Source organism: Tripterygium wilfordii, chromosome 7 (assembly GCF_013401445.1).
Source record: "Tripterygium wilfordii isolate XIE 37 chromosome 7, ASM1340144v1, whole genome shotgun sequence".
NCBI classification, from domain to species: domain Eukaryota; kingdom Viridiplantae; phylum Streptophyta; class Magnoliopsida; order Celastrales; family Celastraceae; genus Tripterygium; species Tripterygium wilfordii.
The window spans coordinates 6,236,063-6,255,085 of record NC_052238.1 but is presented as its reverse complement, the minus strand read 5'-3'; the positions used below and the strand labels follow the sequence as shown (position 1 = coordinate 6,255,085).

The 19,023-nt window shown below is 38.4% G+C and overlaps 3 protein-coding genes and 1 pseudogene across 3 annotated transcripts; 2 read left to right on the top strand and 2 right to left on the bottom strand.

The window, feature by feature from the left end:
• The first annotated feature begins 689 nt into the window (after positions 1–689).
• Positions 690–5,725, top strand: LOC120002129 (tRNA-dihydrouridine(47) synthase [NAD(P)(+)]-like). Its single transcript, XM_038850733.1, has 10 exons — positions 690–1,097; positions 1,531–1,647; positions 1,795–2,031; positions 2,570–2,810; positions 2,914–3,167; positions 3,294–3,566; positions 3,793–4,074; positions 4,231–4,351; positions 5,189–5,358; positions 5,453–5,725. The coding sequence occupies exons 1-10, from the start codon at positions 834–836 to the stop codon at positions 5,549–5,551; spliced, it is 2,058 nt and encodes a 685-aa protein (XP_038706661.1). The 5' UTR covers positions 690–833; the 3' UTR covers positions 5,552–5,725.
• Positions 5,726–6,840: 1,115 nt separating this feature from the next.
• On the bottom strand, positions 6,841–9,100 carry LOC120002130 (amidophosphoribosyltransferase, chloroplastic-like). Its single transcript, XM_038850734.1, has one exon. The coding sequence runs from the start codon at positions 8,980–8,982 to the stop codon at positions 7,216–7,218; it is 1,767 nt and encodes a 588-aa protein (XP_038706662.1). The 5' UTR covers positions 8,983–9,100; the 3' UTR covers positions 6,841–7,215.
• Positions 9,101–11,273: 2,173 nt separating this feature from the next.
• LOC120002156 lies at positions 11,274–13,552 on the top strand. Its single transcript, XM_038850763.1, has 3 exons — positions 11,274–11,434; positions 11,520–11,585; positions 13,139–13,552. The coding sequence occupies exons 1-3, from the start codon at positions 11,387–11,389 to the stop codon at positions 13,184–13,186; spliced, it is 162 nt and encodes a 53-aa protein (XP_038706691.1). The 5' UTR covers positions 11,274–11,386; the 3' UTR covers positions 13,187–13,552.
• Positions 13,553–14,225: 673 nt separating this feature from the next.
• LOC120002535 lies at positions 14,226–18,301 on the bottom strand (annotated as a pseudogene).
• Between the last annotated feature and the right edge of the window lie 722 nt (positions 18,302–19,023).

The following is a 19,023-nucleotide window of genomic DNA, read 5'->3' as shown; positions in this document are numbered from 1 at the left end:
TTTTCATTACATTTTTTCATTTAAACGACGACGTATTTTGCTTTCATTTTTTTCCCCTTAAACGACGATGTTTACAGAGAACAAATTCGTATTGGTTGGGACTATTTGCACTCCAGGTTTTCCCATTCACTTTTCCAAAACCACCAAACACGTCCCTTACGCATTCGTACACCAATAAATTACTTGAAATGATTGAAAGAATTCGAGCAAGATAAAGGACATGAACAACATACTAGACTGGTTGAAAAGTGTGAAGACATTCAGTTTCCGGTATTTGAAGATTGTGAAGAATGTTCGGAGCAAATGTAGGAATCGAGAGAGGTAGAATATGTATGACCAGAAGAACACGCGCCAGAGGGTCTCGTCCTAAGAGGAAAGTAGAGGAGCCACTGAATCGAGGTGCTTGTTTTCGTTAGCCGCCAGAATCATCGCATGTCATGAATCTTTGCGGTGGCAAAAGCCACAACAAGGCTGTGAAGGGCATGGATGAGACCCAAAGGGACGCAACGGTTTTGATGGAGGAGGAGGGAAAGGAGGAGATGTAGAGTGACGGAGATACAAGTTTTCGTGAAATCTATCAAGCTCTAAGGGGTGTGTTTGGTGGTTTTGAAAAATGTGATGTGAGTGGGAAAATGTGAAGTGTAAATATTCCCATCATTTGTATTTCCGCTCTTTACCATTTTCTATGTTCTGTTTAACCGACGTCGTTTCACACCGGCCTGCTTTATCTTCTTCGACCCAAACCTGCTATAAACCCTAGTAACATCCATTCAGCATCACTGGCGCAAATCCACTACTGCATCGACCGGATTAAAATTTAAAACTCGATCGCCATGGCCGAGCCAGTGTTCGATGGCCGCCTACCCGAGAAGATTCAGGAGGAGCCACTGGTATTGAGCTCAAACGGAGCTCATGAAACGCCAGAGGAACTCGTGGCCAAGGCCATAGCTCCGATTAAGAGAGAATTCCTTCGTCCTCCTCCTACCAGAACCAGTAACCAGAAAGACTCCGTATTAGACGTCAATGCCAAAGCCCCTAAGTCTGGTTTAGTTAAGGAGAAGAAGTCCAGACGGCAACTCAAACGAGAACGCCGTCAGGTCCTCTAATTTAATCAAATTACTGTTCTATTCACTTGTATAAATATACGGGTATATGTTTTCTCAATGTAGTGCTAATTTGAGATAGGTTTGCATATATCTCTATGTTGATGCTGCAGAAAAATCGTTATTATTCTTGAACAGTTAGGAAATTTGGAACCTTAGGTTAAGCTCTTTTTAGTATATGATCAGTCCGGCAATAATGTGCCCAAATCGTAAATTCAAGTTCTTTACTTCATAGTTGTCGCTCGGAGTTTTACATTGGCAATTATGGTTCTTGGTGATATACTAATGTTATTTTATGATTTATGCATTAGATATTGCTTGAGTTTTGGTTTTGCATTTGTTGGAGAGCAAGTTATTTTGGTAGTTCTGAATTTGTTGAAATGGAGGATTTGAAATCTTGACCAGAAGATCTTTTGGGAACTTATAGGAACGGCAATCCGCTCTCAATCTCTGTCCGGAGGTGGCAAAGACTGGAAACATTAGTTCCTGTTCATATGGTGATAAGTGCCGCTACAGCCATGATGTAGAAGCCTTTAAAGTTCAGGTATTCAAATTTAATTGTCTATTTACGAAATGTTGGGAGTGAATTCTACTTTTTCCCTTGTTTGTATCATGTATGCATTAGGTAACCATGGGCACTTATGTGGTGTCTAGTGCTATTTTATGATGGCTGTGATATCCATATATGCAGAAACCTGCTGAGTTAGAGGGAGAGTGCCCATTCATTAACAGGGAAGGGCCATGCCCTTTTGGCTTGGCCTGTAGGTTTTCAGGGACTCATAAAGATGGTGATCCCTCTAGTACTTGTACTGAGGGGAGGAAAAGCTCTGAGATCAATGGATTGAGCAAAGATGTACAGAAGCTTTTGTGGAAGAATAAAATGAAATTTTCCAAGGCAGATGCTGTGCTAAAGTCGCTTTCCCTTCTGGTAAAACCCTTACCTAATTCATTTAATATTTTTTTTCTTAACTCAGTTGTTTGCTTGATTAATCATGCATCTGCTTATGTAACACTGAATATTTTTGCTTCGAAGAATTTTTTTTATGTTTCTGATTCAGAGCTTGTTTAGCATCACATATCATACAATTCATCAATACGTTCTCTTTTGATTCTTCTTTGTGATATCAACTTCTTGCTGTTGAATGTACCTGGTAGAGGCAGAGCCTCATATAAAATTTCCTAGAAATGTCAACAAAATTTATTATCTATGTTCTTCATCATAGAGATCAACTGTGTTAAGAAAATATCATGGAAATGATGACAGCTTAGTTTTCAGGAAAGGATCTGTCATAAATCCTCCTTGAATGGGTCAATGGATTTAGTTTCATTTAGAGATGCTTTACATTACTGTTATTTACAGAAGTGGGTTTGTTTTATATCTGTTTTCTCACTTCTGTTAATGCCATTATCAGGTTGTCAGTTGTCTTTTGCCTTTGTTGTTGCTCATGTTGTCTTTTACTCTTCAGGGACACAAAAAATGTAACATCAAATTGTCAACAGAAAAGGAGGGAAAAGGTCAAACTGTTTCAAAGGATTCTGATGGTATTGATGAAAATGGTGTCACACAAATGGCAGCAGACTCAGATCCTTTCCTTGTGGCAGAAGATAATAATCCTGATGGAATATCAACATCTGACGAGCAGAGGCCCCTAAAGAAGGCAAAATCTGTTGTCAATGATGAGTGTAGCATCACCAAAGTGGATAATGGTTGAGTCATCTTTTCTTTCAGAGCAGTGCATTTCATATTCATTTCTGGATGATGTTCACTCTTGAAGATTTGTGCAACTTATCTTCATCTTCTCTTAAACAGATGCAAGTGTGTCAGGGAATGATGTTGAGAAAATTTGTATACCTTCTGAACCAGAAACTGCGATGGATACACTCCCTGAAAGTGATAAAAGTATAAAACCACACCAACGAGAGAAAAAGCTTATTGATTTTAAAGAGAAGCTGTACCTTGCACCTCTGACCACTGTTGGTAATCTTCCTTTTCGAAGGGTTTGCAAAGTTCTGGGTGCAGATGTAACATGTGGTGAAATGGCAATGTGTACAAATCTCCTACAGGTTCTTATACTTCTTTGGCTGACTCATTTTTCTTAATTAAATGGTGTATATGATTAGCATTGCAAGACTGTGATTTTACAGTAACTGTTTATTCATGTTGCATTTTTTCTTTTCTTGCTGAAATAGGGTCAAGCTTCAGAATGGGCACTTCTGAGACGACATTCTTCTGAGGACTTGTTTGGTGTACAAATTTGTGGGGCGTATCAAGACACTGTGGCACGGACAGTGGAGCTTATAGATCAGGAATGTATAGTGGATTTCATCGATATAAATATGGGATGCCCAATTGATTTTGTTGTTAATAAGGGAGCTGGGTCGGCTCTTCTTACGAAACCAATGCGTATGAAGAGCATTCTAGAAGCAGCGTCCGGCACTGTTGGCAAGCCTATAACTGTCAAGGTAATTGGTGTTATTTATACCTATACCCATATTTGAATACCATCATATATTCAATAGTTTTATTGAGCCACTTTTGGCTTACAATGGCAAGCTTGTGATACTGGGTATGCATCTTATGCTCAATCAGGAAATTTTCAAATCTCCTCCTTTCAGTTTTTATTTCAACATTTTTGTTTGCTCTTTTCACTTAAGTGCTGTGTCTTTTTTTTTTTTTTTTTGTCTATAGGTGCGGACAGGCTATTTTGAGGGGAAGAATCGTATTGATTCCTTAATTGCAGATATTGGCAATTGGGGAGCCACTGCTGTAACAATACATGGTCGAACACGTCAGCAACGCTACAGCAAGCTTGCTGATTGGGACTACATATACCAATGTGCCAGAAGGGCTCCTGATACTTTAGAAGTCCTTGGAAATGGGGATGTTTTCTCATATTTAGACTGGAATAAGCACAGGACTGATTGTCCTGAGCTCTCCTCATGCATGATTGCTCGAGGAGCACTTATTAAGGTATATATCTTGGAGAGCTTCAACTTGCCCGAGGCATCATCGGCGATATGAATGAAAATGTTCTTCTCCCTTTATCTATAGTCTTGCATACTTCCAAATTATCTTCTTGCATATTTAAGGTTTATAATGTATTAGTCTTTTTTATTCTGTTTCCAGCCCTGGATATTTACTGAAATCAAGCAACAGAGACACTGGGATATCAGTTCTGGTGAAAGATTTAATATTTTGAAGGATTTTGTGCGTTTTGGCCTTGAACATTGGGGTTCTGATTCAAAAGGTGTGCATTATTAATTCATTAATTACGAATCTTGAAATAGGATTACTTTAGCAGTTGTAGTTTTGACTACCATACTATTGATAACTTAAAGAACAAGTTTGCACATTCTACCTAGCATTTTGGCATATGGTTTTCTCTCTCTTTTATTTCCGTCCTTTGAGTGAGTGTTGGAATGCTCCTATATTGGTGCTGGTGGTTGCCTCCTTACAGTTAATTGCCATGTATATATTGTGAAGATTGGGTTCTTGTTTTGTCTGTGGTTCCAAAATTTAATCTCTTTATTAAGCCAGGAATCCTAATTATGTTACAAACAAATCTCAAGTTCCAACACTTGCTATAAGTTTCCAGGCTGGTAAGGCTAAGTTACCTCTTTTGTGATGTATCTGTGCATGTACAAGTCTGTGACTGGCTGTTTCAGCGTTCAGCTCCAAGTTTTGGTTATCATTGGAGAGCCAACCTAAATCATCATATTGAGATTGGTCAAGGAGTACTATGGCCCTGTTTCAGAGATTTTATTATTTGGTGTCCAAATTGTACTTTCAATCAAAACTATGTTCAAATTGTCTGAAACTTGTACCCTCTTTTTGAGCACTTGATAGTTTGGTAGTATAGCACCAACTATCAAGACATGGCATGAGAGGACATGCGGCTAGGGCTGCTTGAATATGTGCTATGTGATGTAAATCCTGATATCTGTATTTTGTGTAATGTTTTTATTCTAGTTGGAATTCTTTGGTACCAAGAAGCTGGTGCATCTACATTGCCAAAAGCGCTACTTTGTCTGCTTATCTGTATGTATGTGGACTTGTTAACTCTTAATGCTGTTATCGTATGCAGGAGTTGAGACAACCAGGCATTTCTTGTTGGAATGGCTTAGCTACACTTGTAGATATATACCTGTAGGTTTGCTAGATGTCATCCCACAACGGCTTAATTGGCGCCCACCTGCTTACTATGGTCGTGATGACCTTGAAACCCTAATGGCATCTGATTCTGCGTCTGACTGGGTAAGCATCTATCCGTCATTGAGCAGTTTTTATTATATTTCAAAGCAATCTATTTCTCTTAATACTATTTTTTTTTTTTTTTACATTTCTGCAGATTCGAATATCAGAGATGTTGCTTGGCAAGGTTCCAGATGGCTTCACTTTTGCACCAAGACATAAATCCAGTGGGTATGATCAAGCCGAAAATGGTTAATTTTATACCATTCCTCAATAATACCATGTTTCATGATGATTTCACAAATGCTTTATTTTTGGAACCGCGTTACACACCCAGATTTTATTTATTCTGATTCAGAATTTTGAAAAGCGAGTTGCGGATAAGGAGGTTTTGACATTAGTACTATCTTACGATGCATATATTCTTCTATTTTCCCCCTGGCATTATGATGTGAATTAAATTTTCCATCCTTGCTATTGCTGGGTGAATAGAATGAATGTCCTTAGCAGTCCATTGATCATTGTTTGGCATCCATCAAGTGCTGCATTCCATAAATTCAGAGGGAAAAGAAAGGCGTCCATGTGAGTAGCTTCTTTGCTTTCCCAGTTTCATGCCATGATTCAAGGTTAATCAGATTCTATTGATTTTGCCTTGGGAGGTGGGAGGTGGGAGGGGGGTCCAATTTAATTTCTTGCTATAATAATTGTAGCGACAATTGTCTTTAGGATTTAGGGCACTTAAATCTTTAGTCCTCTATCCCTTGCCTTAGATGTCTCAATCATCTAAAATATCAAACAAAAACCCAAGTTATCGAACTGTCTCTAGAGCTGCAACAACTATACTTATCTCAAAAGATGTAGCTCAGACGTCATTCATTTGTGTGATATTTCAAGGTATCCAGTTCAAACCTCCTCATCTTCTTCCCTTATATTAAAAAATAAAAATAAAAATTAATGTAGTCGTACACCTTGATCCAGGATGTACAGCTCTAATGCTAGACCAATTGAAGTTTCGGGTTAGTGCGCCGCCCAACACATAATTGCACGCCAATGGGACCCTCAACCTCCACTAAGTCTCTTGAAATTAGCTCTGTATCAATGGAATCTCATCCATTCATAACGAACGTAAAGTATAATTCTTTTTCCATTTCTTTTTTTGAATAGAAAATTTTTATAAACCAGGCACCAAGGGGTGCAAACCAAAGCAGAATTACAAAATGGAGAAGTTCAGACTATCAAAAAATTGGAACAAATTCCACTTGACCAATGCTTAAGCGCTGTATGCCAACCATCCAAAAATACTGCAATCGAACATTCTCTCTTGAAAAATCCGAGAATAACGTCCTTTCCAAATTAGCCAACAAGTAGCCTGAAGAAAAGAGAACTCATAGGGAAGAAAAGAGATTTATGGATGGAATCAAATATGCAGAATAAAGTATTTGGTTATTGGGGAAAATCAATCGAATCAGGATCAGGATCAAGATCAACTAGGAGTCAGAAATAAAGCACTGGGTCGAACTCTTCTTTTGTAAAATGCACAAACACTGCAACTGCAACTGCATCTTCAGAATATTATATTACATCAAATTGAATCACTCTTTTGAAAATTCGCTTGTAAACACATAACCATAAAATAACTATTCAACAAACCACGCCATAGAAGAAACTTTCAAAAATTCATAGCTAATTTGTCTATCACAATGAAAAGAAAAGGAAAAAAAAAAAAATTTTGAGTTCTTACCAGATAACTTTTCCAAAATTAAGGTTGAAACAAAATTGTGTAAGCTCTAAAGTTTGAAGCTTAAGTTATGCAGAGACACTGATAAGTAAGTATTCATTCATGAAGCTAAATTGCATGTCCCTCGCCATATGTGTATCCTGTTCTCATCTTCATTGAAGTCACTGCAAGCAAGGAAATCATTACAAGAATGATAACTTCTGAACTTCACCTTCTGAATCACTCTGCTGACGAGGAGGCCCTTGAACCCAACCACCATCAATGAATTCAACGCTTCCGTTCAAGCCATCATCCACGAAATCACCAACTCGTTTCACTTTATCCTCCTTAGGCAGAACAGGGTACTTCCCAGTGAAACAGGCATAACAAAAGCTCGGGTAATCCTCGCCCAACAACTTTTTCAAGCTATCCATTGGAAGAAATGCAAGTGAATCACTACCAATATACTCTCTAATCTCCTCCACACTCATTCTGTTTGATATTAACTCCTCTGAACTAGGGGTGTCCACTCCATAATAACAAGAAGCAATCATCGGTGGACTTGCAATCCTCATATGAACCTCCTTAGCCCCGGCTTCCTTGATCAACCTAACAATCTTTGAAGAGGTAGTTCCCCTCACAATTGAATCATCCACAACAACCACCCTCTTCCCCTCCAATACTCCCCGCACCGGAGAGAGCTTAAGTTTGACCCCAAAGTCCCTAATCTTCTGTGAGGGCTCAATGAAGGTCCTTCCAACATAGTGTGACCTTATCAATCCTTGTTGAAATGCCACCCCTGCTTTCGCAGCATAACCAAGAGCAGCCACCACCCCAGAATCTGGCACAGCAATCACGACGTCACAATCAACAGGAGCCTCTGTGGCTAATATTTCACCAAATGCATGACGTGACTCATAAACAGACCTTCCAAAGACAATGGAGTTCGGCAACGAAAAGTAAATATGCTCAAAAATACACTGCTTCGGCTCAGGGTGGGGCATTAGGCAAAGAGACCGAACACCATCCTTGTCCACCACCACAACCTCCCCGGGAAAAACCTCTCTCTCGTATGTAGCTTCAATCAAATCAAGTGCACAAGTCTCAGATGCAAACACAACAGCACCATTGCTCCTTCTCCCCATCACCAAAGGCCTAAACCCATATGGGTCGCGAACAGCAACCAACTTATCTTCTGTTGCAAACACCATAGAATAAGCCCCCTCAAGCTTCTCACAAGCATCAACAATCCTCAAGAAGAAAGGTCTCACCTTTGATATTGCAATCAAATGCAAAACAACCTCAGTATCAGAGCTAGTATTAAAAATTGACCCATTATCTTCAAGCATGGCTCTCAATGTCTTATAATTAACCAAATTCCCATTGTGTGCAACCCCAACAGACCCAAACCTATACCCAGCAACAAAGGGCTGGACATTTTTAAGCATCGACGCACCAGCAGTCGAATACCTAACATGCCCAATTGCCATATCACCAGGTAATTGACCCAATTTCGATTGACTAAACACATCAGAGACCAACCCAACACCAGTTATTGAATGAAGAACATTGTCACTAACAGAAACAATACCAGCACCTTCTTGGCCACGATGTTGCAGAGCATGAAGAGCCAAATAGCACAACCTCGACGCCTCAGGGTCCCCATAAATACCCACAACGCCGCACTCTTCCCGGGGCTTATCGTCATCATCACTAAAGCTAAAAAAGCCATCTGGGTCATTGTTCTTTGTCAATACAAGGTCAGAGATGGGGTTTTTGGAGTGAATAGCGAAGGAATTTCGGTGGGCATGGGAAACAAAGTGCTTCTGAGGGAAACATGAGGGTTTAGAGAGGGTTTTGGGGGGGATTGAAAGATGGGTTATCCGAGGGCAAGGCTTTACAGATGAATTCGTACGAGATGAGGAAATCGAAGAGGGCTTGGCGTTGGTGGTGGAGGCGGTGGCTGCCATCGATGAGGTGGTTGAGGGCTCAAAGCTTGGACAAAGTTTAGACGTTGGGGCCGGTACAAAGAAAGAGATGCATATCTAGTGAAGACTTGAAGACAGTGGACTGCTAGTGGAGCAACTAGGAGTCTAGGAAGTAGGAAGTAGGGTTTTTTTTTTCTTTTCCCCTAACTTTATTAATATTTCGGTGTTTTTTTTTCGGTCTAAAGTCGCGTTTGGTAATACATATCCCAATAATATCATAGGATTAGATTCTATCTTTCTTGGCTTTACTTGTCTCATGTGATTTAGGATTAACGACCCCTTTCTCTTTTACTTTGACTCGTTCACTATCAATTCAACATCCTCTCTTTGTTGGAGCAATTATGGGGGAGATACCTAAAATAGGGTGTTAAAAACTTTATGTTATCACCTCAAAGAGTACAATAAGAGAGTACTCAAATTCATTAATATCAATAGGATGTGCTACAAAATTTTGGCCCAAATCTATTTATAATAAAAATCCAATTGTACATCTACACCCTAAACATCCTTCGGATTCTCTCAATAAGTGTTAAATTCAGCACCCCATCTCGATAAGTACTATTTTAGCACCCCATTTAGTACTCTCCTTAGAGTGTAGATTTTCTAAGTTTGGAATACTATTTTAGTAGTTAAAGCCATATACATCTCATTTAGTACTTTACTTGGAGTTGCTTTCCAAAGAGAGGTGCTAAAACCATATTTTAGCACCCTAAATAGCGCAATAGAGGAGTGTTAAAATGTATTGGTTCCAATGGGAGATGCTAAAAGGATGTTTTTTTTAATGTCCAAGCTTATGTTAAACCCGCAAATCTCCACTCTTAACTATATATCAATTACTGGATCCGATCATTACCGAAAACTTAGTAATTGAGCCTGGGAACATAATTCTTAGAGCTACCTTGTTCCAAATTTGTTGGAGAAGGAAGGCTCGACTCCAAGACCAAGTATTAGTTAATAAGTTGTCACTATCACAAATGGGTGTGTTAATAAGATGAAAGTCACATCCATGACCCCTCTTTTTTATGGTATTTATCTTTGAACTTGAAAGTGAACCCTAAGTTCTCACTTGCCAAGAGAAAGGGCTAACAAATATAGGGATGGCAAGGAATGTGAATAAGACAAGAATGGATATACTCTCACAACCACAGCCACACAAAAATTTTCAGTTGAACTAGTGTTAAAATTTTATGTTTGACCTAATCAAATAAATAAACATACATGAACAATATTCTTCGGCCCGGCCCGTCTAATAAATAAGGCCTCAACTCCAGAATAATTGAGACCATGAGGCCCAACAGTTGTTCTGTTTGGTATCCTATCATGGTTTCCTCACTTCCCACATTTACCACACACAATTTCCCTTCTTTACTGTAAAAATAAGATATCTACAAGAAATAAATAATATATATTAGAAACAGATAACAAATACGTATGAAAGCAAATGATATATCGTCAGTTCGAAATAGATAACATATTAGCAGATCTCATGGTACAGTGGACTGTTGTCGTCTGACCACCGATCAAGGCCATCGACGTACCACCAAAAGGAAGCACTGAAGCACCACGACCAACCCTCAGCCATCATTTGTTGCCATCATTTACTGATTCCACTGGAATTTAACTTTGAGGCTTCGACCACTCGTAAAGAAAATTGATCGATTCGGCCGTTGGAGACAACACCACCGCAAGCCATCAACACAGGAATGTAACCCAAACCTAAGCGCACCGTTCCCACCCATTGGCTGGTCGAAATAGTCGTCGAAGGAGTAATCTTCGATATGGGTGTCAAATGGGGAAGATGATGATATTTCTGTTAATAAAACAAATGTTTATAATTTTTTGTCATTTATGGAATATTGTTTTAACTTTTATGGACTTTATGGAACAAAATTTATGTAAGTGTCTTTATTGGAACAAAACGTGAGGAACTTATCTCTAATTTCCCAAAAAAATGAGTAATTTTAAGTAAAATCACACATTTAACACAATAAAAAATTTCGGAAGCATTATATGTCCATAATTTATGCATCCATAACTAGGTGGCATGGAAAAAATGTAGGAACCATAACTAGGTAGCATGGAGAAAGGTACGGTGACCATTTACAATTAGCATGCCATCTAGATTATGGACAATTATGGATAGATATCATTTTGGAAAAAATTTACATTGCCCTAATTTTATTTATTTCCACCAATAAACGGCAATAAAAGAAAAGAAAATGTTAAACGACATCGTTTTGTAGCCGTCGGTTCAGGGCACTAATCGTAATCGGACGTCTAATACTGGACATCTTTTGTTGGCCGACTCAATCGCATAAGTGCTCTTCTTTTTCTCCTGCTTCTCCGTCTTCGCCATCCCTCTCACATCTCAAAAGAACTCTCTCTGATGGCGCCGCCTCCTGGACCCTACTCCGGCACTAGCACTCTCGCTTTGGTAAATCCCTTGTCCTTCTCGTTTGATTCTCTAGAAAATCTCTTCTTACAGATTAGTGTTTGATTGTGGGTTTTGGATGAAATAGGTGGCTCGAGTTTCTGCATTTTCTGTCGGAGTCGTTTATGGGAGTCTCAAGCTCAAGTACCTCAAGGTACATACAAACTCCCACCGATTGCTTCCTGCTTAGACTTTTTTTTTGTATTGTGTGTCCCTTTGTGAGGCAATTTCATTTTATTTACAATGCATTCATAAATCAATGTTGTGTTAGTATGTCTGGATGGATCTCCTAGGTTTTGGCATTGGGATAATACTCTCTGGGTTCTTGATTTTTTGCTAATAGCAACGTTTTTGTGTTCTTTTGGTTTTAATTTTGGCTCGTAGGATGCTAGCAAATTGTATGATTATTTGTTTGGGGCTTGCGCCTGAATAATGTGAACTGGGCAGAGAAATAGTGTTGATATATCTAGATGTTGGGTGGATATTTAGATTTAGAAAGAATATGTTGTTGCTGAACCAATTTAACGTCAATTTTATTTGCATTTGATGAACTGATGAAGAGGCTCTGTTTATTTGTAATTATAATTTCATGAATGAGAGTTATTTCATGAGGAAAGATCATACTGGAATTCCCTAATCTGTTAACCAATTGATAAGTTATGATGGATCTTATTCATTTGAATTGGCTAATGTTACAACTTATTCTGTTGAGTTCTGATGACCATTGATAATTTGATACTTGTTTTCAGTATTTTGTCCAACTCTATTTTGTTATGTACAAAAGCTGTTATTAGTGGGTTTTTTTTTTTGTAATCTTGTTGAGGCATGCCAAATTGTTGTTGGCCCTTGGAACCATGTTTACATTAGTTCTAGTAACTTATTTGACCTTGTTTGTTTCTTGGCACCTCCTGGGTGCTGTTCTTCTATAGATTTTCATTTTCCAATTTTCTTTTTTGAGAAATATAGTCTGTTGCACCTTTCTTAATTTTCTCCATTGACAAGTTATTATTGGTGCAATTTTAGTCGATTACTTGCATGCCAAAGTGTGAGATTTAGGTTGTACCTGCTATTTTGCCTCATATTGTATTTCGTAGTTGATGAAAGGGTTATAGAACTTTAGAATTTTGAACTTGCAAGTTGCAAATATAAGAAATTGTGATGTACCCACAGACTGATAAGGTCAGAGATTTTAAGTTTTAACCAAGAAGACTATCTCAGTTGCATCTTCCGTGTTATTATATGGATTTAAATGAAAACAACAACATAGATATCTTGAGAAGTGCTTTAAAATGTATTTCATAACTTTTTTATTATACAAATCACCCCGTTAGAAGCATTTTTCTAGTGGATTGTACTGTCAAGCACCAAAAAAGATTGCGCTGAAAATGTTCTCATTTATTTGAGTCCTCATTCTGCTTCTTTGGTGCTGTGCTGTTCGTTGTAACTTGTAACTTATCCATGACTCTAGCTCATGTATTGTCAACCATCATGCAATGCCCTCATTCAAATTCTCTTCTCTTTACCTTCCTTTGTTCTCAAGGAAATAAAGAAAGAAGTAACCACTGTCGCATGGCATGCTTTTAATATGATATCTTCATCACTTCTATGATTGATGTTGAGCATTTCTATGAATAATTTTTCATCCAAACATACACTACTCTGCTTTGCCGATAATTCCTTTATGTTTGTTTGTTCTTCCCCCTTCAGGCAAAGGCAAAGTCTCAGAAGAAAGCCGAAGCCAAGGATCACCACTGAAGGATTGCGTAAAAATGAAAATGAAGGGGTGTGAGGGATATAGAATAATGCATCAAGACGAACTTTGTGAAGTTTTATCTTGGCATAGAGCTTCTGTAAACTATTGTGCACTGTCATGTCAGAAATTTTTTCCGGGAGTTGACTCAATTCTCTAAGATTGCTTCCTTCTTTCCCTATGGCCGAGAGGACAGAGTTTTAGTTTTAATTTCCTAGCTTTTATTGGAGAGAATTTGGAGATGATTTTATCTTACTTCCCCCTCTTTGGATTATTTTCTGTCCTCAATTGGTCAGGCTTTGTGGCATTTTCACGACGGAAGTCGAGATTTAATTTGTGTTTGGCTTATAGTTAATCAGTTTTAAGGTTCTCTTTGCTGGCATATAGTCAACATTGCTAAACATCCATTAGCTGCTGATTGTATCATTTCCATCAGAGGCTCTGCATCAGTTAAAGATTTAAGTAACACCCATTCACTGCTGGTTCTTGTCATTTGACCTGAATTGATAATGTACATGAGAACAGTGGAAACCATGCAAAAGCAACATGGTAGACAAATATGTACATGATATTTCATTAGACTGACAATGCTCCATTCTGGACATCCTGAATTTCCATGTTGATTACGAGCCAAGGCTTGCGCAAATGCCTGAAAGATTTACTACAAGAGAGAACAAAATTTTGGCCATTCTACGAGATTGTCATTTGAGATACCCGGCACCATTATCTCCACAAATGCATAAACCAACTAAATCCATCAGCTAATTCATCTGCAACTTTAACAGCAATGGGAAAATCCTGATTTATGACTGAGCTTAGGACGTTACCGTCCTAGAGATAACCTCTCCATGCTCTGTGAATGAGATTACTTTGGAACAAAATAGGACCAGAAAGGCTCACAACAATTCATCACCAAGAATATTGTACTCGCGGGAGCCAAGAAAAAGAAGGGCCTTTTTCAATTTAGTTGACAGCAACTTAGCTTTTCTTTGGCACATGAAGGCTGTGTTACTCTTGCCCCCCAAATTCCTCAAAAAATCAAAGTTACAGAACTCAATAGATCAAGTACTCAGCATATAAAGATCGAATCAGAAAAGTTGTGAAATGCATCTAAAATTTTCTGATGAAGACAACTTGCTAGAACAACAAATAACTTATAAGGAAAAAAAAAAAAGAGGACATAATTCTTTTGAGTCAACAAACTACGTATTGTTATTACATTTTTATGCCATCAAATGATTCTGCCGCAAAACCACTTTGAAGGTTCAGAAAAACTCTTGATAATATACATTCACTGGTCAGAGGAAGATTTCAATTGTTGCTGCTGCCCATCTATCAGACTTATCTGTCGTTTAAGCTTAGCAATATGAGCTTGCACCTGAAATTGTGAATTAATAATCAGAATTTGGCTTTACAGTCATACCATATTTTTTTTTATACAAATGATAAATATGGCCTAGTGCTAGGGTTGGAGGGTGCAGTCTAAAGGTCACAAATTCAATTCCTGGAAACATCATATCCACATATTATGTGGGGTAAGGTCTACTTAAATCCTACCTATCCCTGACCTTGCCTACTGCAAGAGCTTGGTGCAAGTAGTTGTTTATCTAAAGGTCACATGTTCGATTCCTGTAAACAATCTTTCCACATATTATGTGGGGTAACCGGGTAAGTTTTGTGTACATCTTGCATTTTCCTGACACCATTCACTACGGGAGTTTTGTGCACGAGAGTTATTTACCTTTTGCAACTTAGAGGTCACATGTTTAAATTCTTGGAAACAATCTCCACATATTATGTGGGAGTAAAGTCTATGTACATCTTTGCCTGTCCTTGACCCTGCCCACTACGGGAGCCTTGTGCACGGGAGTTTTTTTCGTTTTTACAAATGGTAAACAATTTAGAAAACATAGAATGGTAAAAGCCGTAAAGGCAAACAACTCATGCACAAAACTCATGAATCGAGGTGGGATTGGGAAGAGGCAAGACGCTACTTAGCCTTCCCCCGTATAGCATAGAGGTCATTTCAAAGAATTGAACTCATAGCCTCTTGGTTTTGGTGAAGCAACCGTACCACTAAGACAGAATACATGCATGCAAGGATAAACGAATAGGAATGCCTGAAAATTCTGCATATTACTATCCATTTTGAATATTCAAAAGAGGACCAATTTGCAATGAAATGGGACGTTTGAAACATTAAGCTGACCTGTTGACGAGCAGCTGCAAGTTGTAGAAGTTCGTCTGCTTCTGAGAAATTCATGAACCACTGGCTGAGGGGGATTATATTTTTGTGTCCACCTCTTTTCTTTTTAGTTGCATCATCAACTGGCACTTTAAGCAAAAAAAGATTAAAAATAAGGATAAATATTAGTGTCCGACCATGGTATTGTTCTGCTTGAAGGAAATAGGATTGAAATGGATGTATGGAACATGAAACAAAATATATGAACAGAGCATCAAAAACAATACCGGGAGGAGGCAAAGTAAATTCAGCAGGCAATCTAGGCATGTTTACAGCTGGATGATTCTGCACACGAGCTAAGAAACCCTCTGAAGGCTCAGGGAATACAATCTCATCATAGGATTCCACAACAACAGGCTTCTTCATAGACATTGGACCAGATTCATCCTCGGGGTACAACTTCAAATGATGAAATCTGCAAACAAGTACAACCATCAGCTTTGTTCGGGATGTTTCAGTCATTTTTCCGATGGTTACAAATGAAGCCTTTGGTAAATGAGATGGAGATGGAGATTGCATATGTATTCTACAAAGCCAGAAGTGCTATGCTAATCCATCCCATCACATGATTCCCAAATGATTTGTCTTTGGTTGATCCAACGATTAAAACACAAAAGCAAGTTATCATTGAGTTAACAAACATCGGTGTAAGCAATAATTTGGAGCCAGAATATGATGCCAACTCACTGCAGCTCAATTGCCATGTCGGTGTTTCTAAATAAGGGAGCCAAAAACCAAGTATAAGTTTCTTTTACATTAAACTTGATTTCAATACAATTTACCAAACATCACCCGTGTAACTTAACCCTGAAAATATGCCATATTGATTATTCAAAATCAAATGAAACTTTTTCAGGCTCCAATGTAAATTTAAACAGAAAGAGGGGGAGGAAACTTACAGTTCAATGGCTTATCACAAACATCATTGTGGAAAAACAGTGTGATGGCAATCTCAAATTCACCCCAACCTGATTCGGACAACTCAAAGGGAGGTGACTCCAACACTCTTGTGGGGTTGTTGAAACTTGAATGCAGCTGGAAAAACAGCACGCTTTATAACCAATCCCAGATCCTCATTTGTTGCACCACGGACATACACAGTCCATTTATGAGATTGATACCTATTAATAGTGAAGCATGTATTAGATCAAACATGTAGTGGCAAGCAAATCAAAAGGCCATAAATCAAGAAATACTTTCAAAAACTTACTCGTTTGCCTTCTTGCCAAGCCAAAATGCAATGTTACCATACACTATGGGAACACTAATCTCCGCATCTTTGTAGTTTCTTATTCAAAATCTACAACAGAACCCATTAATACTCCATAAGTTTCCGTAATCCACAGCTATAAATGCTCTCTCAACACATTGCTATATGGTGTCTTGGACATCCTAAAAAAGCTCCTAAATTTCTGCAATATTATTTAGGGGATTCACGTAGTGATGATACAAATTAACTTTTAAAGTGACAAATAACCTACATTACCTGATCAAAATCAACCAAAAAAAAAAATTATAAAAGACTGGGCTGAGCTAAAAGCACTCCAAAACAAAATTGTGTCCCTGAAATAAAAATAGGACCTTGGTCTAGGTCAAATTATTCTGGAAAAAATGGTAGTGAACCAAACGCACAATAAGACAACACTACGTCCCGCATTCTCAAAACAGAGTGTTGGCATTGACATATAATTCAATTTCTGGGAGACGAAATTTTGGTCATCCTGTGACATGGGTAATTGGTTGTCATCCAAAATTTGAACTAAGAACTGAGAAATGGAAAGTCACCATTCTTTTCACTGTCGTCAGATTTGCCCATCTTGGTTCGGTGTATTTTTGGCGCGAAGTCCGCTAATCTCAGGCTGATCTGAACCGTCCCTGTTTGTCGATGAACTGTTTGTCATACCTTAACACAGCATTCTACTAAGAAATCCCATGTATTGATTCTAAGAGATTTTTTCTGCTAAATTACTCGGTCTGTTCCCAAACCCAGTTAGGGTTCGAAGAAACAGTCGACTGAGACAATTGTTCTATATCACCATTTCTTCCTTTGTGGGGGTAATTACGTCAATTGAAAAACTTCAATGAGCTTCAGTTAGTTCAGTAGCAACTTTATATGACGTGGAAGACTAGGATTCGCTGCTCTTCTTACGTGCACTCTACTGGATTACTTATATTCTTTTATCGTTAAATTTCTGGGCTTTTGTAGCAGCATGCGGCACCAGGGGCTGTTGAGTGTTGAGTTTTTCTTGGGCTTGATTTTGTTTCATGAGGCCCATTACCTTGGTTTCTTTACTTTCCTGGCTATCTTGGGCTTGATGCTGGCTCCAACATCTTAGCTCTTAGGTAGCGCCTGCAGTAGTGGGCAACTGGGCATACACTTATTGGGCCTGGTCTTGCTTTCATGAGGCCCATTTCTTGGGCTTGAAGATGGCCCTGTTGTTTCCCATCATGTTTGCTATGCAAGTTCCTCGTGAAAATAAAAACATGGGTAGTGGGGAAAGACATTTAACGAGTCAAATTCTCTCTATTAACTGAAGGAACATGTGTGTCTTCAATGTTAGGCAATAATCCTTAAAAAAATGTACGTTATGACTTGCAATATCAGTTCTCTATATACAAAATTGTTGTATGGAGTTAATATAAGTGCCTCTCCCCTCTTATGATCTGCTCAGACGAAGAAGTGGCATCAATGAAAATGTCTTCATCACATGGAATTGTCAAACCACCCATTGGAGGATCAAATCCAAACTTCTTCTTCAGCTTTACTCAGTAAATCTTGAAACAAAGGCTCATTCAAATAGGATACTGGAACCACAAATCTCTTCTTCTGGGTCTCCAACCCAACATAAACCGCTAGGAACCCTTTTAGGCACATCTAAATTTTTCGAAGAACGACGCAGAATTTGCTTAGCTAGACACTTGGAAAGCGAATTCTCATCATTCTCTCTTGGTATATGTGTTGTAAAAGTGATATATGAACAGGGGAAAACAGAGATTTGATGCTCTGTTGTTTGAGAAAAAACTTGTGAACGGAAAATGTTGTGAAGACTTGAATTGGTTATGAGCCAAGGGTGTGAGGATGTTCATATATATAGATGAAATTTATGGTGTATGGCGTATTATTATCTTCTTCATTGTGGATTTAGTGGCCAAGAATCGCTTGTTGGGCCTGCTAAGGACATATAGCAAAAAAAGAGGGTATATCTTTTCACATGGCTTTGTTTTCCAATCAGTTTACAAAGGAGATGAGCTTGAACTCATATTGTGTCTGTTTGTTGACAAACAAGTGTACCCTATAAATGGTAAAGTAAGCCAATATGTAGGACATGTTGGATGATGCTCATTGATAGAGATGCTAACCTAAGTGACAATTTGTTTAAAGACATGCTTGAGACAACTAATTTAAAGCATGCTTGTAGTTGGAGGATATAACAAACAAGATGGAGGTTGGAGCTGAAGAAAAGCTTATTAGGTGAAGGAAAAGGAGGAGGATAAAAAATGTTTTGGATGAATTTGGTTTGGATGTTGGGGACACAAAAATAAGAAAAGAAGGAATGCCAAAATTATAGTGTCAAGAATAGTCATTATAGGAAAATT